General features: G+C 43.1%; 1 protein-coding gene across 1 annotated transcript in view; it reads left to right on the top strand.

Moving 5' to 3' along the window:
* The window catches only part of UAP1L1 (UDP-N-acetylglucosamine pyrophosphorylase 1 like 1), a 397,656-nt gene that overhangs the window by 113,203 nt on the left and 257,787 nt on the right, over positions 1 to 26,666 (top strand). The window contains exon 2 of the mRNA XM_044058150.1: positions 1,065 to 1,269. Coding sequence (XP_043914085.1) covers positions 1,065 to 1,269 — 205 coding nt within the window. The remainder of the gene's footprint in view (positions 1 to 1,064; positions 1,270 to 26,666) is intronic.

Here is a 26,666-nt window from a genome sequence, read left to right as displayed (position 1 = left end):
GGGAAATATTTTTGTTGAGGTCACCTATTGAAGATCCAGTACCCAATGGCATCTTCCACTGATGCTTTATGTTCTTGCTGGTCCTATTCACTTGCTGCTACTCTTTCCAAATTTCTGAAACAAGGGGGTTTAGATGTGCATAGGCTACTCTGTTTTTTTAGACTGAATAAAATATTTTAGGAAAGCTGGCCACCTCTTTGTTTGCTTTTCTAAGTCAAGGCTGAGAGGGCCTGTGTCTAAAGTGACCCTGTCCAAATGTCTCTATTTCCTTTTTTATACTGCTTGAGAGGAATGTCCTTACCTTTGAGGCTTAGAGGTACAAGAGCATTAGCTACTTCAACTGCTTCTTCTAGTAGGCTTATGTTGATATTTGTGCTGTAGCTGCCTGGTCCTTTAGTCATATCTTTGTTTCCCATTACAAGCTGGATGTTCAGTCTTGGTCTAGAACTTTATTTGGTTATGCCATTTTGTGGAATGTTCTCTCTTAGGGCCTCCCTTCAGTTTTCTCTGGCTGGGGACTCTGATCAGTTAAACTGGATGGAAAAGATAACATCAGATATGAAAGTTGCGTACTTGCCATAACAATAGATCCATAATGTTTTCTTCCTTCTACTTCAACCATCCCTCCATCCTTTTACGCCCTTCAAATTGGCATGGTGGTCAGCTGAGTGCTCCTGACTGGTCTAGCGGCTGGTGTTGTGAGTCATCCTGCATGGGTCCTTGTTTATCATCCATTCTACCATCATCATGTAGTGGTGAGATTTGAATTTTTGCTTGGGAGTAGTCAGGGCCAAACTCTGAGAAGAAAAAGGGAGAGCAGAGTACTATGGGAAAAGTAGGTGGAGTCCCTGGGCTGAAGACTAAAATTGCTGATGTTCGATCCATATTGGATCCCACATGCTGAACTGGACAGAAAAATGGTATGGATGTATCATTATGGTAAGAACATAACTTGTTTTTTTTTGTTTTTTTTTATTTGACCACCCCTCTCCACAGTCTAGAATTTGGGTTAAAAGCAAATTCTATCAAATCTTCATTGTTAACTGTTTCTACTGCTTTTTCAGGTATTCATCAGATTTCTGAGAACAAGGTGGCAGTTCTGCTCCTGGCAGGAGGACAGGGTACGCGACTGGGGGTATCATACCCAAAGGGAATGTATGATGTCGGACTTCCAAGTGGAAAAACCTTGTATCAAATCCAGGCTGAGCGCATCCGTAAAGTACAACAGTTGGCTGCAGAGAAACATGGCAAGAAGTGCATCATACCATGGTAAGCATTAGCAGTTCTTTAAATTCCTGTTAGGTTTTCTGCAGTCTTCATTACAGTCTTCATTACATTTTACTTATTTCTGCATTCATTGTCCTGTTTCTTATTTGGGTTTCCTTATTTTGATACCATTGAATATGTGTGTGATTGTTAGTGAAGTATTTTATTTATTCTTTTGACCATGTTAGTCCTCCTAGGCCAGATGGCTTATTTCAGGTGAGATCCTAGATGAAATATGCTCATAGGTATATACTAGGGTAACAATCACCAAGGACTCCATAAGCCTAGCAGAGCAACTCAAACCACATATATCTCCATTTAATACGGGCATCTATTTGGAGACATATGCTAGTTAGGAGGTTGCATAAAGTTTAGTTGGGGGGTATGTTAGGGAATATTTACTGTCAGCCTCTGTCTAACAGAGACTTGGGGGGGCAGACTGGGAGGTGAAGTTTCTTTCTTTCGATTTCTTATCCAGTGGTCAAGGCTACATTTGAATGGATTAAGGATAGACTCTGCTTCACATGGATGGGGAGCCTATTCCAGAGCATGGGGATCCTTTGAGACACATTTGCCTTGCCAGCATGTTCTATTTATGTTGCAAACAAAATGTATATCTTTGGACCTAGTATTTTTGCTGCTATTTGTCTTGTAGATATGCAGAGTGACAACTGGGGCTAGATCTAGGGATGTATTATATGCCAAGCATAGATAACATGTCAGTAACATGTAGGAGACCTGATTACAGAAATAAGGCTTTAAGGCGATCTTTACAGGACAATGTGTTAACAGCCTAGATTTTCTTGGTGAGAACCTCTGTGGGTCTTCCAACTGTTGTATATGCTTTGCCAGGTACATGCCAAAAAGGTCTTTGTACTCACTGATGGGTCTGCTAAGGGCTGAGTAAAGTGCAATATAACTTCCTTGGACCTGGATGCCATACTCTTGCTTGGAAATTGGACGACAGACTAAATGTCTTTCTACCACTGGCTACATGTTGGTCAAAACCAGGTTACTGTCTACATATGATGTTCACTGTTGCAGTCCTCACATATGGGTTATCTGGCTCCCGATAGCCCTAAGTCGGCCTTGGTATATGACGTCAGCTACCGCCGATTGTAAAATTGATGTCAGTACGTCTGGTATAAAGGGAGGCAGCCAATGCCATTTCCCCAGTCTTTCTTTTTACAGAGCCCGAAGCAGATGCAATTCACACTAGTGCCGGTCGGCCATTTACCTTCATTTCGCTTTCCGACTACCAAGTTGAAGATGCCTTCAGATAAGTACTCCATTGGGGATCCTCTTTTCTTGCTTTAATGAATGTCAGATAAAGTTAATAACTGTCTTGCCTGCAGAAAACGGATTCCGCACCGTGATTTCCATTCCTGTTGTATAACTTGTTTGGGCCTTGAGCACGACGTTCCTAAATGCGATCTCTGTGCTTCTTTTAACTCGCGTACCATATGCCATAGAGCTAAGATTTTGTATAAGCATTTCGGAGTCTGGCCTAAGTTCATCGGTATGGCGTCTTCTGGTTTCCCGACTTCTTCAGATACACCTAGGAAGCGCAAAGACAATGACCGTGACAGGCCTAGGGTTAAATCTACTGACGACGCATCGCAGCCCCTGCAGTCTGCAGATTTACAGCCGCAAGCCTCTGCTGAGACCTTTACGGAATCCTCCATGCCACAGGCTGCTATTTTGGCTTCAGACCATCTGCCTGTCACCGCCTCAGATGGGTCCAGAGCTGCTTTGTAGGCACCGGCTTCTGATGCCTCTTCTTTTCGGCATGAGACCAGAACCAGACCGACTACCTTAATTCATACTTCTGCAGTTGCTAGGCCTCCCGAGTCCCTCCGGATTGCTAGTTAGCTTTCCAGCCGCAAACCTACTCTAAGCAGGCATCGGCCTCCCAACCTGTACCTCAATCTCAGTTGGTAAAGATAGATGGTTATCTTCTTTCCCTGATTAGGGGCTCTCACCCCCCCCCCTTTCAAAGAGGGCTAGGGAATTATCTCCTGATGTTTTGTCTGTCTCAGATTATGAGATTTCCAGTATGTCTGCTGGTGAAGAAGGAAATTCTCAACTTTTTTCAGGCTTTGAGGATTCTGATGCTGATAACTCTATCCCTTCTGCCTCCCCTCCAGAGGAGTTTTCCTTTGGGGATACTTTGAATACTTTTAGGGAGCATTTTAAATGGGAATGTCAGGATTTTCCACAGTCTAAGAAAAGAATCAGGGAATTTTTAAATTTGCCACAGCATAAGCCTCTGGCTATACCTCCAGTTTTGGAAGTTGTGGATGATTTCATGGAAAATTCTTTAACTCCTAATTCTGTTCCTCTTGCCCCCAGAAAACCAGATAAGTATTACAGGGTTCCTGCATCTCATCAATTCCTTTTAAAAAACCATACTGCTGATCCAGAAATTATTTTTCAAGGCCCCAAGGGTGTTAAGGCTACTATTGCTAAAAACCATGTGCCTTCTGATAAGGAATCTAGGGTCTTGGACAGGTGGGGTAAAAAAGTCTATACTTCTGCAACTCTTGACATTCGATCCGTGAATTGTCTTTTTCACATGCTTAAGTATCAGCGGCATACTTTGAAGGCTATTAAGGCTAAACGTGGAGATATTCCTTCCATGACGGAAAACAAAGATTTAAAAGACTTACTGAATTCTGCCACTTCAGTTAATAAACATTCACTTCATTGTGGTTTTGACACTTTGGAGGCTTCCTGCAGAGCAGCAGCCACTGGTTCCGTAATTCAAAGGCATGCTTGGCTCAGGGAGCAGCCTGTTTCTGAACCAGTTAAATCTAAATTGTTGGATGTTCCTTTGCACAAAGACAATCTTTTTGGTAATAAGGCTGAGGAGGTACTAAAGAAGTTGGAGGATAAGGCAAAATCTATGCAAGCTGTGAAAGATTTCTTTCAGGTTCAGTTTCCTCGGTTTAGTAGGCATTATCCTTCCAAGAATTGGTCTTTCCCTGATCCTGGCAAGCAAGGTCGCTCTAACCCTAGGGGTTTCAGATCTTCCAGAGGACAGGCTTCTGCCCCTCAAAGGGCTAAACAGTGGCGTTCTTCTGTGAAATTGGGGAGTTCTAAGCCAGCTTCCCAAAGCAAACATTCTCAATGACTCCAGCCTTCTTGTGCCTACCTCTGCGGACCCTGGGTTTCCTTTGGGGGAAGGTTAGCCATGTTCGCAGAGGTATGGTCTACCATCACAGCGACAAATGGGTGCTCAATATAGTAAACCAAGGTTACAAGTTTTACTTTCACACCTTCCCAGTTTTCCAAGTATACCCAGAACTCTCAGGGCAGAGGTAGAAACTCAAATTTCTTCTCTACTAACTATGGGGGCAATAGAGCCAGTTCCTGCAAAACAGGCAATCCTAGGTTTTTATTCAAGGCTTTTTCTGGTACCCAAGGAAGGGGGCACATGGCGCCCTATTCTGGATCTGTCCATTCTAAACACTTTCCTGGTGATTCCCAAATTCAAGATGCTCACCCTCCAACAGTTACTACCAATGCTGGACAAGGATTTGTGGCTTGTAACTTTGGATCTCAAGGAGGCTTATCTGCACATCACAGTAAGGCACCGGCCATTGCTTTTTTGCAGGCAGAGAAACATTCAAATTTATCCTTACCTGGACGACTGTCTCATTCAAGCAAACTCCCAAGAACAGCTAGAAAAGGATTTGGATTTCATGAAGAACATTCTCACCTCTTTGGGTTACACTCTCAATGAAAAGAAGTCAAAGTTGCTTCCTTCAAGGGAGATCATTTGTTTTCCTGGGAGCGAGTCTGAATTACAGCCACCCAGACGGTATTCCTCCCTCAACAGAAGTAAGAAGATCTTTCCGTTTACTTCATGAACTTGGCAGGCATGACCCAGCTCTCTCTGCAAGGCAATTGCTACAAGCACTAGGGTTCATGGCTTCATGTATTTTGATGATCCCATATGCAAGGCTGCATGTGAGAAAACTTCACTGGTACCTCAAGAATCTTTGGTGTCAACACACACAGGACTTGGACTTGATTCTTCCCCAGATTCCTGTCTACAAATGGAGCTCCTCCGGAGGGCGACAGCCTGATGTTGTTCGTGTTTCACTGTTGCAGTCATCACATTTGGTGTATCTGCTTGCAGTAGCCCCCAGTCGGCCTGATTAACTAAGTCTTGGGTTCTGCGTCGGTTGCTGTCTCTTCTTCCGTGACGTCAGGGGTATAAAACATGCAGCCGATGCCATTACATCAGTCTTTCTTGCCATATGATGCCCGAAGCAGAAGCAGTTCGCAAGTGCTGGTCAGCCGACTCCTGAAATTTTCGTTTTCGAGTTTCAGAACCAAAGTCTTCAACTAAAAGCTAAGTACCCTGTTGGGGAATCTTTTTCTTGCTCTAAACCAATGTCAGTAAAAGTAAATAATTGCATTTCTTGTGGAAAGCAAATACCTCATAAAGATTTTCATTCGTACTGTATTCTTTGCCTAGGCCCTGACCACGACATACCTCGCTGTCTGTTTTGTGCCTTATTTAAACCACGAACTATCCGTTGTCGGTATTTTTTCGCTTCTAAATATTTTGGTGCTCAGTTCAATTATCTTGATATGTCTTTGGTAAGCCATCCAACTACCAACATTCCGAAAAAACGCAAAGATAAAGACAGAGACAGGCCGCCTAGGTCCAGAGCTGCCGACGACGCTTCTCCTAAGCCAGTCATCAGTTTGCCAGTACTCAGTGAGGCGCTTTCGCAGCCCCTGATACCCACTACTTCAGATTCGCAGGCCTCTACTGAGACCCACTATGCTGCGAGATGCTTCAACTGTGGAACCTGCGGATGTCTCTACCTTGGATGGGTCCGGAGCTGCTGTGCAGGCACTGGCTTCTGAGGGTGTATTCAGGCCTACTAATTTGCATATTATACCAACGCCATCTTCTTCTTCAAGGCTTAAATCTTGAACCATGCCTAGAAAACTGACGCCCAGACAACATGGTCAAGCCTCTATGCCTAAAAAACAAATGATAAGAATGTCTGAAGACCTTATTACTTTAATCAGGGAAAGCCAACCTTCCCCCTCTAAGAGACCTAGGACTGAGTTTGATTATGATACGTCTGACCAGGATTCTGAAATTTCTGTTTCCTCTGATGACCAGGATTTACCCTTATCTACCCAAGAGGATTCTGATGCTGAGGACTCTATTTCCTCTGCTCCCCCCCAGAGGATTTCTCTTGGTGAAACCTTGCATACTCTCAGGAAGCATTTTCATTGGGGAAGTCAGGATTTCTCTAATTCTAATAAGAGGCTTAGGGATTTCTTACTCCTGTCCCAGCACAGGCCTTTAGCTATATCTCCTGTACTGGACATTGTTGTTGATGCCTTTTCGGAATCTAGCTTGGCCCCTGACTCTTTACCTCCTGCTTCCAGAAAACCTGATAGATATTACAGGGTTCCTGACTCTCACAAGTTCCTTTTCAAAAATTCCACTGCGGATCTTGAAACCATTTCACATGGACCCAAGGGCATTAAAGCTACTACTGTCAAAAATCCTGCCCCTTCTGATGGAGACTCCAGGGTGCTGGATAGATGGGGTAAGAAGGTATACACTTCTGCAACTTTGGCAATTAGGGCCTTGAATTGCCAGTTTCATATGTTAAAGTATCAGCAGCATATTATTGGATTGCTTAAACAGAAAATGATATAGATTCCTGATTGTACTGAAAATAAGGATTTACAGGATTTAATGCATTCTGCTGAACAAGTTGGAAAACACTTTGCAATGTGGTTTTGATTCACTAGAGGCATCTTGCAGTGCTGCTGTAATTGGGTCTGTACTTAGAAGGCATGCTTGGCTTAAGGAGCAATCCTTGCCAGATCATGTTAAAGCGAAATTACTGGATGCTCCCTTAACTCGGGACTGCCTGTTTGGCAATAAGGCAGAAGTTGTTCTTAAAAAGATTGAGGAAAAAGCTAAATCTATACAAACTGTTAAAGATTGTTTACAAGTATAACCTCCAAGATTTAGTAGGCATTGGCCTTCTAAAAATTGGTCCTTTCCTGCCTCTTCCAGACCTTCTCAGTCCAAACCCAGATCCAGCAGAGCACCCTGGCTTTATTCCCAGGGGACACACAGGACTAAGCAGTGGGGGGCCTCCACTTCCAAATCTGGGAATAATAAAACTCCCCCCATGGTAAACTGTCTCAAATACTTCTTTTTAAAACTTCCAAGCACTTCTCAACTGACTGCCCCTTTGGGGGGAAAGATTGCACTTCATGCAAAGAACTGGGAACTCATTACCCAGGACAAGTGGGTTTTAAATATAGTGTCCCACGGATACAGATTTCACTTCCACACGTTGCCAAGCAGTTGGCCGAATCTACCTCCAAATCAGTGGGCAGAGGCCCAAAAGCAAGTACTCTCTCTCTTAAGCATAGGCGCTATTCAGGTGGTAACAGAAGAGGAAAAGGGACAAGGTTTCAACTCAAGACTTTTCATGGTACCCAGAAAAGACAATTCATGGCGTTCTATCCTGGACCTGTCTACTCTAAACACCTTTTTGGCGATTCATAGATTATTACTAGGCTAACTGCCCTCCTGGACCATTTTAAGCCTAGCCAATTACTCTCTGTGAGAATCAAACCCTGCACCTTGTGTTTGTAAGGTAAGCACCTTAATCATTACGCACTTCCAAAATTCAAGATGCTGACTCTTTGCCAGTTGCTTCCTATGCTACGCAAAGATGCCTGGTTGGCAACAGTAGATTTAAAGGAAGCATACCTGCACATCCCAAAAAGGGAATCTTGCAGAAGATACCTACGCTTCAAAGCAGGCTACATGCACTATCAGTTCTCTGCACTGCCCTTTGGGAATACCCTGAGCGCAGTAGATAAGTCAAAGTGCCTAGCTCCAGTCATTGCATTTTGCAGGCAAAAAAATATTCAAATATACCCATACCTGGACAATTGTCTAATTCAGGCAGAAAGCTAGGACATATTTTTGAATCACCTGGCCTTTGTACAAAGTGTGCTAATTTGTCTGGGGTACACCATAAACAAAAAAAATCACAACTGGTACCCTGTCAACAAATTGTATTCCTGGGAGCAAGCTTGAATACAACTTCCCAGATGGCTTTCCTCATGCCAGAGACACAAATTCATTTGACAACCTACTTCAAACAAGTGGCCACAAAAACCCTGCTATCTGCAAGGCAAATACTACAAGCCTTGGGGTTCATGGCCTCCTGCATTCTTCTAATTCCATATGCAAGACTGTATATGAGGAAAATACAATGGTATCTAAAAAGCATATGGTGTCAACATTCTCAGGATCTAGAAGCAATGATTCTTATCATACCTTGCCTACGCCCAGAGTTCCTTTGGTGGGCAGAGGCCTGCCACCAAAACAAGGAACTACCATTCACACTACCTCCTGCCACCCAAACCCGAACAGACGCATCAGACTATGCATGGGGGGCACACCTGGCAGGGAAGTGCATTCCGGGCAAATGGAACCCAAGTCAAATGCACCTGCCTATCAATCAGAAAGAAATGTTAGCTGTACAGAATGCTCTGACAGCTTTCAAGGACCACATTTTTCCAGGACAATTAATGGTAAAGATGGACAACACCACTGTTATGTGGTACATAAACAAGCAAGGGGGTACACATTCTTACCCCCTCTGCAGACTAGCCATGGCATTGTGGAACACAGCCTTGAGCTACCAAGTGCATCTACAAGCTCAATTCCTGCCAGGAAAACTAAATACACTGGCAGACGGACTAAGCAGAAACCTCATGGACCCACACACATGGAAACTGGAACCAAGGATTTTCCAAATGTTGACAAGCAAATGGGGGAGCCCAGATCTAGACCTGTTTGCCTCCCCCCAGAACTATCAGTTGGATGAATTTTGCATAAGGACTCCCCACAGACAAGCTTGGAAAGTGGATGCTCTGTCCTTCAGCTGGAAAACCCTTTCAGTTTATGCCTTTCCTCCTCTGCCTCTGCTCTCCAAAGTACTACTAAAGATGAAACAAGACAAACCAAGGACGATTTTGATTGCACCAGACTGGCCACGCCAACACTGGTGTACCCGCTCTTGCACAGTGCTTCACTGTTGGCTCTATGGCACCTGCCTCAGACTCCTACCCTGCTCTCTCAGCAGGAGAACCAGATTCTGCACCCTCAGCTTCAAACACTGAACCAGCAGCCTGGCTAATTACCTAATCTTTCCTTTGCCATCCCTCAGTAAACCAGTGATGGATATCATTTTAGAGGCAAGGAGGCCTAGTTCTAGAAAATCGTATGCTGAAAAATGGAAAATATTCTGTGCCTGGAACCAATCTCAAGGGATGAGCACAGCAGTGCCCAATTTACCTCCGATTTTGCAATACTTAACTGAGATGCTTCACAAGGGCCTGTCTTTTTTTCCTCAATAAAAATTCACGCTTCAGCCATTTCACCTCATTATAACACAGAACCTCCCCTCTTCTCTCATCCACTGCTCAAGCAGTTCCTCAGAGGGGCCAAAAATTTAAGACCACCCAGGAGAGCTCCAACTCCAGCCTGGGACCCTAACTTTGTATTGGAAAAACACACCCTTCCTCCTTTCGAGCCAGCTGCTACTGCATATTTAAAATTCCTTTCTTGGAAAACAGCTTTCCTTTTAGCAATCACTTCAGCAAGAAGGGTATCTAAAATACACAGGCCCTTATGGCAGTGGAGCCTTTCATCATCTTTGATGTGGACTAGGTGTCCCTCAAGACCAATCCTCTTTCATGCCCAAGGTGGTATCCAGTGTGGCCCTTAATCAGTCCATTCATTTGCCAACATTCTTTCCTAATCCACAGAACAAAGGGGAACAAATACTGCACTCCTTATATGTGCACAGATAACTTAGATTCTACTTGGACAGGACTAAACCTCAAAGGAAATCCGAACAACTGCTGGTGGCATTTGCTGCAGGGACAGAGGGAAAGGCTATTTCAAAGCAAACCATTTCTAAACGGATAGGCCATTGCATTCATTTCTGCTATAACGCACCATGGAAAACCTATCCCACAGGGGATCAGACCCCATTCAACCAAGGCTGCATCTACCTCTACAGCCTTTCTCAGAGGTGTACCTACCAGGGACATCCTAGAAGCTGCTACCTGGAGTTCTGTACATACTTTCACCAAGCATTACCATTTGCCAATTTTCTCTAAATCCAGAGCTGGCTTTGCCACTGCAGTCACGCAGGGCCTTATGCTGGTCCTGATGCTATCTAAATTCCACCTCCCATCCTTAGCTTTGGGAATCTAGCCAAATGTGATAACTGCAACAGTGAAACACGAAGAACATAGTACAGTTGTGTACACTTTCCATAAAAGTAAATGTTCGAATGTATTCACTGTTGCTGTCCTGGTTACCCTTCCTCCAGCCCCCTGACTTCTTTTGGCTATGCCTCTTCTCTCCTTTACTATGCTTAAAAGCTTTTTGGTGTATTTGCTTTTTTGTTGGAGGTATAACCTTGTATATTTATAGATTTAATTGCTTCCCATTAGGGGGGCACCTGACATCTGTGGCAAGAAAAATTGATGTAATGGCGTTGGATGCATGTTTTATACCCCTGATGACCTGACATCAAGGAAGAAGAAACAGCAACCGACCCAGGACCCAAGACTTTGTTAATCAGGCCGACTGAGGGCTACTGCAAGCAGATAACCCAAATGTGATGACTGCAACAGTGAATACACTCTAACATCTACATTTTATGGTAAGTGTACACAACTGTACTTTCTTGGAACAAGGGTCTGCCTTTCTGCCCACTGCCTGCCAGCCAGACCCTCACCACAGATTCCTCAGATGTTGCATGGGGGGGCTCATCTGGAGGGCAGGGGCATATAGAGGACTTGGAGCACCCAGCAGATTCATCTGCACATAAACTTAAAAGAATTGATGGCAGCGCAGCAGGCCTTGCTGGCTTTCAAGGACCTACTTTACCCTGGGACTCTGCTGATCAGGACAGACAATACTACAGTCATGTGGTACATCAACAAGCAACGGAGGACTCACTCTTACTCCTTGTGCAGACAAAGCGTGAGACTATGGTCCATAGCAGCATCCATAGGCTTACATCTAATAGCCCAGTATCTTCCAGGGAGGCTGAACTCCTTGGCGGATCATTTGAGCAGACATGTTCTGAATCCTCACGCGTGGCAACTGAACAGGGACATTTTCCATTAAATCACTCATCACTGGGGCACCCCACAAGTGGATCTTTTCTCCTCTCACACCAGTCATCTCCTTCCAACCTTCTGCACCAGGGAGTTTCACAACAAAGCTTGGAGGGTGGATGCATTGTCCTTCCCATGGACACATCTCTCAGTTTATGCATTCCCTCCTCTGCCTCTTCTTCCCAGATTGCTATTAAAGATAAGGAATGAAAAACCAAAGGCTATTCAGATAGCTCCAGATTGGCCCAGGCAGCATTGGTATCCCCTTCTTCGCAGCCTTTCCAAGGCTCAGCCTTGGTATCTTCCCCTGGTACCAGATCTGTTGGTTCAGGGAGGGGGAAAGTTCCTTCATCTTCATCTTCAAACTCTGCATTTAACTGCCTGGCTAATACTTTAAATCTTTCCCAACAGGTGGTTGACGTTCTTCATGAGGCCAGGAGGCCTAGCACAAGAAAATCCTATGCAGATAAATGGAAAAGATTTTGCTCTTGGATGCTAGCTAAAGGAGAAGACTCTTATCCTTCTCTTTCACTCATTCTTGACTACCTAGAAGGATTGCTTAATGGTGGACTTTCCTTTTCTTCAATCAAAATTCATGCTTCAGCAATTTCGGCTCATTATTCTTTAGAGCAGCTCATTTTTTCTCACCCCTTGATGAAGTAGTTTCTGAGTGGAGCTAGTAATCTTAGACCTCCCAGAAGAGCTCCTACTCCAGCTTGGGATCTTAATTTTGTCCTGGAAACACTTACTCTGCCTCCCTTTGAACCAGATGCCTCTGCAGATTTGAAGTTTCTATCCTGGAAGACTGCTTTCCTTTTAGCCATTACTTCAGTTAGAAGGGTACCTGAGCTGCAAGCCTTAATGGCAGAAGAACCTTTCATTATTTTCCACTCAGATTGGGTTTCTCTGAGAACCAATCCCTCCTTTATGCCTAAGGTGGTTTTCAGTTTAACCCTTAACCAGTCTGTTCACCTGCCTACATTTTTCAATAATCCCCAAAATAAAGGGGAAAGGATTCTGCACTCTCTTGATGTGCATAGACAGCTGAGATCTTACTTGGACAGGACTAAATCCTTTCGAAAATTTGAACAGTTTTTGGTTAGTTTTGCTCCTGGGGCTCAGGGTAAAGCTAGTTCAAAACAAACCATCTCCAAATGGATTGCTCATTGTATTCACTTTTGTTACCTGCATCATGGGAAGGTTCCCCCTCAGGGTATTAGGACCCATTCTTTTAGAAGCAGCTACTTGGTCTACTGTCCATACTTTCACAAAACATTACAATCTACCTTTGTTTTCTAAATCCAGAGCTGGTTTTGCCTCTGCAGTTTTGCAAAGCCTCCTTACCAACCCTTAATCTGTGATCCTTCCTCCCCTGTTTGTCTTCTTACTGGGCTTTGAGAATCAACCCATATGTGAGGACTGCAACAGTGAAACACGAAGAACATAGTACAGTTGTGTACACTTACCATAAATGTAGATGTTCAAGTGTATTCACTGTTGCAGTCCTGGTTTCCCACCCTCCATTCCCCCTTTTTTCCTAAGGCACAGACTAAAGATTTTTATTTTTGTATGACGTGTCCAGGGTGCTTCCATTCCTGGGTTAGCCTTCTTTTGTTGGCTGCTGACAGTTAAGGCAAGAAAAACTGAGGAAATGGCATTAGCTGCCTCCCTTTATACCTGACGTACTGGCATCCGTTTTACAACCGGCGGCAGCCGACGTCATATACCAAGGACTCTGGTATTTTGGCCGACTGAGGGCTACCGGGAGCCGGATAACCCATATATGAGGACTGCAACAGTGAATGCACTCTAACATCTACATTTATGGTAAGTGTACACAACTGTACTTTCCTGACCCATAACTACTGGTTCAGTTCTTAGAGATGCCTAATCAACATGGGTGGACTTTTCTCAGAAGGCACTACAGTTCAGTTCTTGGTGTTGAGTTTTAATACATGGCTTTGGCACCAGTCATTTGTGTTAGACTATCTTACAGGATGTTTGTGTCGTGGGGGAATTTATGATGACTTCCTATTTGTAGTCTTCTGCCAACGTGTTTTGTCAGAGGCCCTTGACATCCGAGAAGTAGATGCCAAATAAGAGTGGGTCCAGCAGTGAGCCCTGGGATACTCCACTGGTGACCGGTCTCTTGGTGGAGGTGGACTCACCAGTCTTGATTTCTAGAATCCTATGCTTGAGCAAGCTGGCAGTCCAGTGAGTTGTATAGGGATTTATGTCTAGTTCTGCGAGTTTGTCAACAAAACCCGAATGTGATGTTGCATTGAACACCTAAGCCAGGTCTAGATAGGTAGTATACACCCCCCCCAATCCATTTCCTTGGTGGCCATCTCAAACAAGTCTACCAGGTTAAGTAGACATGACCTTTCTATAAGAAAACCAAACTGAAATGGGTTCAGTACTGTAGGCTGCCATTGTTTCCATACTGATGAGGGGAAATGTGGCTAGCGCACTGGAGAACTTCCTCTACTCTTTTTGATAAGTGCAGTGGAAGCTTTTACATTTACCTGAGCTACCACTAACTCAGGCAGATGGGGCCTCTTTTTAATGTCTCTGTGCACTCAGGAGTGCAGCACCCCCCTTAGGGTTATGCTGCTGTGCCGTCTCAGTTTTGGAAAATGAATCCAACTACATGGTGTGGGAATAGAACCCACAACCTTCCACACCAGAGGTGAGTCTACTACATATTAAGTTGTTGTCCACCTTCTCAGAGTTTTTCTGACATGATCTAAACATTGTGAGGCTTTGTTTTGTGCATTTTTTTCTGTTCTGTGAAGGCATTGAGTTACTGTAGAGCTTTTATAACTTCCTGGCTTGTTTAGGCTGCTGTTCCACACCTTTTACCAATTTGTACTACCAGGTTAATGATTTATCAGGCATTGTATATTTTCTCGTTCCTAACAAAAAATGGCCATATGAACAAAAGTGAAATAAATAATGGCTTACAAATCTCAGTTGCGGTAACCTATAGGATTTCATAGTACAACCATTTTTAATTTTATTTCATCCAACTCAATAGCTAAATATTTTAAAGTATAAACTGCCTGGTCCTTGTATATGCGAGCACGTTCAAGTGCGCACACACACACACACACACACACACACACACACACACACACACACACACACACACACACACACACACACACACACACACACACTTCCCTGTGTTTTTTCTTTAGTCCTCTGCCAGACCGGTAACGTTGTATTGTGTGAATATTCATTACTTATCCTTGAATTCAGAAGCATCCTTTACACTTAAGGTGGATTACGAGGCAAAGTTGTTCATTTGTCATTTTGACTGTGTTTTTCTGTAGATACTGTAGTAGAGGCTACTTTTGCATTGATTGGCATGCATAGAGAATTCTGATGCTATGCTATTTTGAATTAAACTTGTCAGGTAAAATTTTATCTTATGCTTCTGGCAAGTTGGCTGTAAATTCCTAAAATTAATTCTGTCCAGGTAGGTTTTGGTAAATGTATTTTGTCATGCAAAGTTTAAAAAAGTTTGCAACTGAGTTCCACAACACATTCCACTGAGGTGGTGGCTACCTCTCCAATTTTTTTCATGTGTGTCCTCTGCTGATATTTGTGGGATGGTCGTAAGGGTTTCCTTGCATACTTTTAAAAAGCTTTATAAGCTGGATGTGATGTTCTTCGTGTTTCACTGTTGCAGTCATTACATTTGGATAATCTGCTGGCAGGTTGCCCTCAGTCAGCCTGAATTCCAAAGTCTTGGGTCCTGCGTCGGTTGCTGTCTCCTCTTCCATGACGTCAGGTCGTCAGGGGTATAAAACAAGCAGCCGACGCCATTTTCCTCAGTCTTTCTTGCCGCGTGGTGCCCGAAGCAGAAGCATTTCGCAAGTACCAGTCGGCCGACTCCAGAAATATTCGTGTTTGAGTTTCAGAACCGAAGTCTTCACTAAAGCGAAGTACCCTCTTGGGAAAACTTTTTTCTTGCTCCAAACTGATGTCAGAAAACGTTAATAATTGTATTACTTGTGGGAAGCAAATACTTCATAAGAATTTCCATCTATACTGTATTCCTTGCCTAGGCCCTGATTACAATGTTACTGGTTGTCGGTTTTGTGCTAATTTTAACCAATGCACTATTAAGCTTTGGTATAATTTTGCCTTAAAGTACTTTGGAAGCAGGTTTAATAAAGAAAAGGACAGAGACAAACATCCGAGGTCCAAAACTGACCACGAAGCTTCTCCTAAGCCAGTCGCCGGTTCTCAGTGAGGCGCTTTCGCAGCCCCTGACACCCGCTACTTTAGAGTTGCAGGCCGTTACTGACTCCCACTTGGAGTCGGCCATGCCGCTAGATACTCAAAGTATTGGACCTGCGGACGCTAATCCCTCAGATGGGTCCGAAGCCGCTGAGCAGGTACCGGCTTCTGAGGGTGTATTCAGACCTCAGCATTTTTTACATTAAACCGACGACAGCTGCAAAGACCAAGACTAAAGCATCTTCTAAAACAAAGAAACCTACTCATGAGCCGCGTGTTCAGGCCTCTATGCCCAGAAAACAGATGATCAAAATGACTGAAGACCTGATTACCTTGATCAGAGGTTCCCATCCCCCTTCTGATAAGAGGCCTAGGCAAGACACTGATTATGAATCTTCAGATCAGGTTTCCATTTCTTTTGATTCCTCTTCTGATCAGGAATATTCTTTACCCCACTATATGAGGATTCTGATGCAGAGGAATCTATTCCCTCTGCATCTCCACCTGAGGATTATTCATTTGGGGAAACCTTGCATACTTTGAGGGAGCATTTTCACTGGGAAAGCCAAGACTTCTCAGAATCTAAATAAAGGCTCAGAGATTTCCTTCTTCTACCCCAGCACAGGCGTTTAGCCATACCCCCTGTGTTAGACATAGTGGATGATGTGTTTTCGGAGTCTAGCTTGACCTCTGACTCCTTACCTCCAGCTCCTAGTAAGCCAGACAGATATTATAGGATCCCTGACTCTCACAAATTTTTATTTAAAAACCCTGCTGCTGATCCAGAGACTATTTCACAGGGTCCAAAGGGAGTTAAGGCCTCAACAGCAAAAAATCCTACACCCTCTGACAGAGATTCAAGGGCACTGGATAGATGGGGGAAAAAAGGTTTACATATCTGCAACCTTGGCAATTAGGGCCTTAAACTGTCAGTTTCATATGCTCAAATATCAGCAGCATGTTATGGGATTGCTTAAACAGAAAATGATGTTAAATTCTGAATGTGCAGAGAATAAAGAAATGCAGGATTTATTACATGCAGCTGAACAAGTTGGAAAGCATACTTTGCAATGTGGTTTTGATTCTTTGGAGGCCTCCTGCAGGGCCGCAGTTACGGGATCTGTGAATAGGAGGCATGCCTGGTTAAAGGAACAAAATCTGCTTGATCATGTTAAAGCTAAATTACTAGATGCACCTCTACAGCATGATACTTTGTTTGATGTTAAGGCCGAAGAGGTATTAAAGAAAATGGAAGACAAGGCTAAGTCTATGCAAACTGTTAAAGACTTCTTACAAGTGCAGCCACCGAGATTCAGTAGACACTAGCCTACAAAAAATTATCCTTTCCTGTGTCAGAAAGAGCTCAAAGGGGCAAATCCAGACACCCTAGGGGTTCCAGATACCAGGCACAAGATTCATACAGGTCAAAGCAATGGGGCGCTTCTACTTCTAAATCTGGAGGAGACAAAGTGCAAACCTACAGAAAACAGTCCCAATGACTTTCCTCTGCCTTCTCCAAGCACTTATCTTCTGGCAGCACCCTTGGGGGGAAGATTAGCACTTATTGCTCAAAATTGGCAAATGATAACCAAGGACAAGTGGGTTCTAAATATAGTGTCACAGGGTTACAGATTCCATTTCCATACTCTGCCAAGGGCAAACAGTTGGCCAGATCTGCCAAAAAATCAATGGGCAGAGGCACAGAAACAGGTTACGTCCCTCATGGACATGGGGGCCATTCAGCCAGTACCAGAACAGGAGCAAGAACAAGGGTTTTATTCAAGACTGTTCTTGGTACCCAGAAAGGACAAGGCCTGGCGGCCAATACTGGACCTATCTATTTTGAACACATACCTGGATATCCCAAAATTCAAAATGCTGACCTTGCAACAGCTTCTGCCCATGCTGGGCAAGAATGCTTGGCTTAGTGACATTAGACCTAAAAGAGGCATACCTGCATGTCCCAATAAGACAGTCGTGCAGAAGATACCTCAGATTCAAGGCTGGTTCAATGCATTACCAATTCTCTGCACTGCCCTTCTACTGTGCCCAGGGTCTTCACAAAGTGCCTGGTACAAGTTATTGCATTCTGCAGACAAAAAGGTATTCAAGTATATTCTTACTTGGACGACTGTCTCATTCAAGCAGAGAACAAGGACATTGTTCTTCAGCATCTGGCGTTTGTGAAAAGACTTATAGCATGCCTAGGGTACACAATAAACAAAAATAAATCATATCTTGTACCCTCTCAAAAGATAACGTTCCTGGGTCCGAGCTTGTATACAACTGCCCAGATGGCTTACCTCACGCCAGTCAAAGGCAACTGACTACTTATTTCAAAAAGATGGCAATAAAGGCCCAGTTATCTGCAAGACAAATTCTGCAGGCTTTGGGCTTCATGGTACCTAAAGGGTGTTTGGGCTCAACATTGTCACAGTCTGGAAACAATGATTATTCTCATTCCCTGCCTGCAAACAGGAATTTTGATGGTGGGCAAAGGCATGTCACCAAAACGTGGAACGAGCCTTTACACTACCCCCAGCCAGGCAAACCCTAACAGATGCATCAGATTATGCCTGGGGGGCCCACATGGCAGGAAGATGCATTCAGGGCACATGGACCTCAAACCAAATGCATCTACATATCAACCAAAAAGAGATGCTAGCTCTTCAAAATGCCCTGACAGCCTTCAAGGACCTACTTCATCCAGAACAACTACTGATAAAGACGGACAACACCACGGTCATGTGGTATATAAACAAGCAGGGGGGAATACTCTTACCCCCTTTGCAGACTAGCCATGACTCTGTGGAACACAGCCTTGACTTACCAAATATATATGCAGGCTCAATTCCTGCCAGGAAAGGAAAATACTCTGATAGACTATTTAAGCAGAAACCTCATGGACCCTCACGAGTGGCGACTAGATCCACAAGTCTTCAGCATAACAATGAAATGGGGGAGACCAGACATAGATTTATTTGCCTCCCCTCAGAATTACCAACTAAAAAGATTTTGCACATGGACTTATCACAGACAAGCATGGAAAATGGACGCTCTATCCTTCAGCTGGAAAAACCTATCAGTTTATGCCTTTCCTCCACTGCCTCTCCTTCCCAAGGTCCTCCCAAAAGTCGGTCAAGAGAAGCCAAAGGTGATACTTATTGCTCCGGACTGGCCCCGCCAATACTGGTACCCAATCCTAAGGAACTTGTCTCAATACCCAGCTTGGACCTTACCTCAAAAGCCTCATCTACTGTCCCAGCAAAACAATCAGATCCTGCACAATCAACTCAAAACATTGAATCTGGCAGCATGGTTGATCATGTAGGTATACAAAAAACACCTCTCAGTAAAGCTGTGATGGACGTCATTTTGGAAGCCAGAAGGCCTAGTACTAGAAAATCTTACTCTGAAAAATGGAAGAGATTCTGTGCTTGGAACCAAACACAAGGAACTGATACAGCGGTACCAAATATTCCTCAGATATTACAATACTTAACTGAGATGCTTGACAAAGGCCTATCTTTCTCATCTATTAAAATCCATGCCTCTGCCATTTTGGCTCATTACAATACAGAGCCACCACTCTTTAATCACCCTTTACTAAAGCAGTATCTTAGAGGAGCCAAAAATGTAAGGCCTCCAAGGAGATTACCAATACCTGCATGGGACCTCAATTATGTCTTGGAAAAGCTCACCCTGCCTCCATTTGAACCAGCTGCTACTGCTGATATAAAGTTTTTATCTTGGAAAACAACTCTGCTACTAGCAATTACTTCTGCCAGACGAGTTTCAGAGCTACAGGCCCTCATGGCTGTGGAGCCTTTTATCATCTTTTACCCAGACAGGGTGTCCCTGAGGACAAATCCAACATTTATGCCTAAGGTGGTTTCCAGTGTGGCTCTTAACCAAACTATTCACCTGCCAACCTTTTATCCAAATCCACAGAACAAGCGGGAGAGAATTCTGCATTCTTTGAACGTGCACAGACAGCTCCGATTCTACCTGAGCAGGACTAAAGCTCTAAGGAGAACTGAGCATTTACTAGTGGCATATTCTGCAGGATCAGAAGGAAAGGCTATTTCAAAACAGACTATTTCGAAGTGAATAAGCCACTGCATTCATTTCTGCTATTTACACCATGGCAAGTCAGTGCCCAAGGGCAGTAGGCCTCATTCTACCAGAGCTGCAGCTACTTCAGCAGTCTTTCTCAGAGGTGTACCAACCAAAGACATTCTAGAGGCAGCTACTCGGAGCTCAGTTCACACTTTTACAAAGCATCATCATTTGCCTCTGTACTCTAAATCCAGGGCAGGCTTTGCCACTGCAGTTCTGCAGGGCCTTATAGCCACTCCTAATGCTGTCTAGCTCCAGCCTCCCAACCATAGCTTTGGGATTCTACCCAAATGTAATGACTGCAACAGTGAAACATGAAGAACATAGTACAGTTGTGTACATGTACCATAAATGTAGATGTTCGAGTGTATTCACTGTTGCAGTCCAGGTTACCTAACCAACAATCCCCCCTTTTTTCTACTGGGACTTCTTTCCTTCTCTAACTCCTACAACCTATGTGGTGTATTTGCTTGTAGATGAAGGTAAAGTTTATATATATATATATATATATATATATATATATATATATATATATATATATGTACACATTTTTGCTACCCTTTTAGGGGGGCACCTGACATCTGGGGCAAGAAAAACTGAGGAAAATGGCATTGGCTGCTTGTTTTATACCCCTGATGACCTGACGTCATAGAAGAGGAGACAGCAACCGACGCAGGACCCAAGACTTTGGAATTCAGGCCGACTGAGGGCAACCTGCCAGCAGATTACCCAAATGTAATGACTGCAACAGTGAATACACTCGAACATCTACATTTATGGTAAGTGTACCCAACTGTACTATTTCTGGGTCTAGGTCTTCGAGACTTCTTTCACAAGGGTTAAATCCTCAGTGCCACACATGAGATTCAGTCAAGGTATGGTTTGAATGAGTTCCTATAAATTCCATTTATTTCTGTACAATTTGCTCCTTTCCTTTACATATCCTCCCTTTGTTCTCTTGTAAATTGTTTAGACAATCTCTCTCTGTTAGGCTCTGAACGGCATGGCTACATTGGAAGCAGCTGTGAAATCAGTGTGTGTTCTTTTCCTCTCTGCAGTAAACACAGTGGAAATAAGTTGCACACCTCTGTCTTATTTACAGCAGTCTGAGCCTCCTGATTACAATTTATGTGTCTGTGCTATGGCATGGAGGTGTAGACAACTTCCTTTGCAACTTGTGTGAAACGTTAAGCTTAAAAAATAGTGGGTGGTCCTTCCCTTCCTTTCATACCAAAGTGAAGAAATGAAAGTTTTATAATGTGCAAGCAGGTTTCCGGTTCCCTACAGAGTACTGGAATTCTACTGTAGGGAGAAAAACAACCTAAGAGTTGAGTTAAACAGTAGAAGAGGCACACAACATTAAAATACAAGGAGCCATATTAATATTTTTGTATTACCCATGTTATACTCTACATGTTTCCTTTCTTTGTAATATTTTTCAGTCCGTCATATAATCACGGAGTTCCTGCCTTCTCTTAAACCTCACTCCTGTTCTTGAATATTATTTTGCATGTGTTGTTCCCATAAATTCCATTTATTTCTGTACAATTTGTTCCTTTCCTTTACATATCCTCCCTTTATTCCCTTGTAAATTGTTTAGACAATCTCTCTCTTTGCAGTCTTTTCTAACCTTCTCTGATTTAAAATTGAAATTGGTCCATATGAGTCTAGGTCTGCTGGGTCTTTACCCTCTTTGAGTAATACAGCCACCACAGCTTTCTTCCAAGATGTTGGTGCTTCCCATACTTTTAAAATGCTGTTAAACGTAAGCTTCCAGATCTTTCACTTTCTTTCATCCTACCTTCCAAACGTCTACAAGTATATACCATTTGTTCCTGGAAGCTGCTCTTGCAGATTGATTATATGTCAGCTTTACCTAATCTCCTCTTATCTTAACTAATAGTTGTTGAGCCTTATCCTCCTCTTATCTTTGCATAATTAAGTCTTCCATAAATATTTCCATTTGTGTTTTCTTGATTTTTTTTTTGATAAGTTGTTAGACTAACTTAACTTGGATAGAACAAATTGCCCCATATAGACAGCTGTACCCACAAGCATAGCCTAATTTAAAATTAAGGTTACCCACACTGAAGTGCATGTTACAACTTGTGTTCCCACTTATACCAATTTTTTTCTTCTATGCTTATCTCTGTTACCCTACTAGATGTGAAAAATGGCTTGCATACTTTCATAAAACGACAACCTTTAGCTCTAAAAATGCACTGGCTAACTTCAAAGCATTTAATAGAACTGCGCATAATTTAAAGTATTAAGGATGCTGAGGAGGCTGCTATCTCTTATGGACTTCCCAGAATTTTGAACTTTATTTTTCTCTAAACTGTTTCTCATTGTACCTTTTTAAATTGTGCATTTCCCTCCACAAAGAATGCTCAAAGCTTTCAAGGTTAATTACTTGCACCTGAAGACGGCTTGTCTCCATGTAAAGGTGGTCAGCAATGAGAAAAAAGATGACTAACAACTTGCTGATACATAAAGGAATCTTTGAAAATATTCACTCAGCCAGGGGAATTGTGTATATTCCATTCTACATACAGCTACAGACTTCTTGTCTTAAACTAAGAACATGTCCTAATAGAAAAAAAATCAAACGAAACAAGCGCTTAAGTGAAGGACATTATTCTAGACAGCCACTCTTGTAAAAACAAAATAAATTATGATCTTAGTTCTAGAAAAATATAATCCATACACTTTTACACCCCACCCCAGTCCAGCAGCCCAAGATTACAGCATTAATCAACTTAAACTTGCTTCTGCTCAACTTCTCTTGTCTTGTTATACTGTAAAACTTAAATTTCTTAACTAAAAAAGGTACTTGTTTACTTTAATACCTTTAACACATACAACATTCAATGAAAAGACCCTCCCTAAACATAAAAAAAACTGACTGCACACTATACAAGACTGCTTTGTGATATAAAGTGCATCTCATGAAATGTATTATGCAAATACTAAAAAGAACAAAGATTGTTTTACTTGGTTATTTTTTTAATGTTTAGAAGGACACTAAAGAGATAGATGGACATAATGTGGAATGCATGCTTTACAGTCCACCCACAAGTTTAACAAAGCCAACAAAAGTCCAGTTTTTTTATCAGAGTTGATACCTAGGAATGCCTGTATGAGATCCGAAAGACTGGGTCTCTAATTCAGACTATGTCTCTGACCTGATAGACTCCAACTGCTTCAGATCTCGGCAGGTCTTAGAGCCAGTGCGGCATAGTTGGCACCAGGGATTGTGGTAGATTCAGAAGCTTTTCGATCTGTCCCTCCCACTTTTTGTTTTGGCACTAGATGGCTAGCTTCAAAGAAGCAATGGGAGTTTCTTGCTAGCCTTTCATAACGAGGACTAGATATTCCACCATCAAATTCATTTGGCTGCTAGTTCGAACTTCACTGTAGGAGAAAAGCAGATTCTCGTTGCTTCTTTGACGCCATCCAAAACCTTCTTAAGGGGCACTTTTGTGCCTCTTCCACTTCTGGGTCCTGTTCTTTCCTGGGACATTACTGTCTTCATTCAAGCAGTTGACAAGACCTCCCTTGAGCATGCAGCTGCAGTTGAGTTGAAATATCTTTTGTTAGAAGGCTCTCTTTCTGGTGACTGTTACTTCAAGCCCTTTTCTTCTAAAATCCTATTTTTGTCCTTCCAGAAGGACAAGGTATCTCTTTTAAACACAAACCTTCCTTTCTTCCCAAGCTGGCTTCAGAACTCTCGCTGAATCATGCCATTAATCTCTGTTTTCTTTTCTCATTTATCCATTAAAGGCAACTAAGTGCTACACCTTCTGGACATTGACAGCTCGGGTTTTACTTGCACCATTCTAAGTCTGTTAGAAAGGCTAACAAACTCTTTATCCTTTTCTTCAGTTATATTGGAAAAAGGGGTTTTGAAAGTGACTCTCTCAAGATGGCTGGCTGACTGCATTTCTCATGTATATAAGGAAAAGGGTTTGATTCTGCTTAGCACTTACTTAGTTACTTATTTGCTTACTTTATTCATTCATTCATTCATTTGATTGACTGTACTTGTTTACCAGGAAGGTCCACTGGAAATAAAGTGCCCATTTTCATTGGAGGCCAGGGGAGAAAATACATACCATTTGATAAAAACTCAAATAGCAATTATAACAATTTAAACAGTGTACAGAGTTTTTGACAAAGAAAGAGAGGTAATGCATCTGTGAATAAATCTGACTACTGACAGTACAACATAATTATTATAGGTTCCTAGGTTGGTACTAGGCTATCGGCTCTAGGGCCTATACAAGCCCTAGCCATAACAATTTCCTGGATATTTCTTCCCACAGTTTTTACTTCCCTGGACCCCTTTCTAGCAGGGCGAATGACGTTATCCCCGGGGTGAATTTCCTATCGCCCATCCAATCATCAAGGTTCCTTTTGAAGAGAGCCAAGGGGGCGCACTGCTTGACATTTATGGGCAGCCTATTCCAGAGTTTGGGGAGTCTCTGGGTTAGGAACCTATCCCTCCAGCATGTTTTGTTCATTGTGATGACAAGGTTTAGATCCCTGGAGTGTGTGGCTCTGAGGGATTGGGATTTCTTTAAGTGGAGCATGTCCAACAGCTCAGGGTCTGACATGGCCTTGTATGTTAAGCAGAGATTGTCTCCGAGTAGATGATATGCCACGGAGTATAGCTGGAGTTTTTTTTTTAGACTGTCAGCATATGGCATCTGCTTTAGGCCTGTGATTCTTTTAGTGAGGTATTTCTGCAAGGCAATGCAGCTGTGTTTTAAAAATATCAATTGACAATACATTTACTCAAGGGTACAGAAGTGGATTATCTATCAAGGAGTGAAGGTTTAGGAGGTAGTAAAAGATGAAGGAAGGAAGGGTGGCAGTAGAAGAGGGGAAGAGGCAAAGTCAGGTTTGGAAGGAGAGGCTCATTCGACTAGGGAAGTTGCCACCTTTGCAGTATATTTTTCTAGGATACCTGTTGGTGACATTTGTGCAGTAACTACTGTATCTATTGTACATGTGTTTTTTTATCTTACTGTAGGCTGGACATGTGGTTCAGACATTCTGTGGAATATCCTTAAGTGAGACCATCCAAGGTTTGTAATAGAGGGGAATTGTATCCCTTCAATTGAGGACGGGTGGAAAAATCAACATCAAATCTGAAGATCTGATTATCATAGGAGGTTACTAGGCTAATGGCCCAGGGGCCATTACAAGCCTAGCCAAGAGTTTATCCCCAAAAAGAAACCTCCGTCAGCACCCATGAGGAACACAGGTGGAACACATGGGACAAATTTGTGTTTTCCCATCCACTCATCAAGGTTGCACTTGAAGAGGATCTGTGAGGTACTCTGTGTATGGGAAGTCTATTCCAGACACTGGGCAGCCTCTGGCAGACAAACCTGTCTCTCCAGCAGGTTTTGTTGATGACTCAGATTCAGGCCTTTCAAGCGGGTAATGCATGAGGAGTTAGACTTATGGATATGACGCATCTCTAGTAGGGCAGGGTCCAAGATTGCCCTGTAGGCAAGACACAGATAACCTCTGAGCAATCTGTATGATACCAAGTAGATTGATAGTGATTTGAGCCTGTCTGCACAGGACAGCTTTTTGGAGACCATTGATTCTCTTTGTGAAGCATTTCTGTGGCCTTTCCAGTTGATGCGGATGTTTGGAGAGGTACATACCAAATGAGGTGTTGTACTCAATTATTGGTTTAATGAGGGAGGAGCATAGAAAGGTAATAACCTTTCTTTATTTTTTTTTCTGGATGCAATCCCTTTACTTATGAGATGAACCAAATAAAAGGCTTTTCTGACCACTGCTGCTATATGATGGTCGAATGTGAGATTATCAACCTGAGTAGCCAGGTCTCTCACTACAGACTTTGTGTTTATGGGGTTGCCGTTGATGTGGTTATCGGTAGGAGCCATGTTTTTGCCAAATGGGTATGATGCATATTTTTTGCATTTAGCTTGAGGCCATATCTTTAGCACCAGTCACTAGTTGCTGTGAGACCCTTTTACAGTATGTTAACAGCATTTGGGGAGTCATTGACAGCACATCTGCAAACTTGGTTAGCCACAGGCCTTTCGTCTTTGCCTGGATCTCGGCAAAGTAGATGCCAAACAGTAGGGATCCCAGGACAAATCCATGGGGAACTCCACTAGTGGTGGGTCTGCTATCAGAGGTGGTGGTGCCTATTTTGACCTTCAAGGTCCTGTTGGTGAGCCAGTTGGCCACCCACCTGATGAGATAATGATTTACGCCAAGTTGTGTTGACTTCTTGATGATGCCTGGGTGGAGGATTGTGTCAGAGGCCTTAGCCAGGTCAAGGTAAGCTGTATATACTGATTTTCCCTCATCCAGGGCCTTGGTGACAGTCTCAAAAAAGTCAGCCAGGTTCAACAGGCAATATTTGCCCTTGATGAATACAAACTGGGTGGGGTCAAGTGCTTGGAGATTGCCTATGTCCTTGTTTGAGATCCATAATAATATGCTCCATTGCTTTACAGATAAGACTTGTCAAGTTAATGTGGCAGTAGTTTCCAGGGTCAGTAGTGGCACCACCTCTGTGCAAGGGGATGACCATGGCAGTTCTCCACTCTGCTGGAATGCAGCATGTACTTAGGCTGTGGTTGAACAGGGTGCTCAATGGCAAAGCCAGTTCTTGCTGGAGATAGTGCAGAACACAGCCTGGGATATTATCAGGTCCCATGGAAGCTGTGTTCTTTGCCATGGATAGAGCCTTTAACACTTGATCCATGGAGATGTGAGGTGTGGGACAAGTATTGGGGATGTCAAAGGGGCTTTTGGGGGGACAGGGA

The sequence above is a fragment of the Protopterus annectens genome, chromosome 16.part0, assembly GCF_019279795.1.
Source record: "Protopterus annectens isolate FY-2018-M chromosome 16.part0, PAN1.0, whole genome shotgun sequence".
In the NCBI taxonomy this organism is placed as follows: Eukaryota; Metazoa; Chordata; order Ceratodontiformes; family Protopteridae; genus Protopterus; species Protopterus annectens.
The sequence above is the reverse complement of the archived record's forward strand: the minus strand, read 5'-3'. Positions and strand labels throughout refer to the sequence as shown.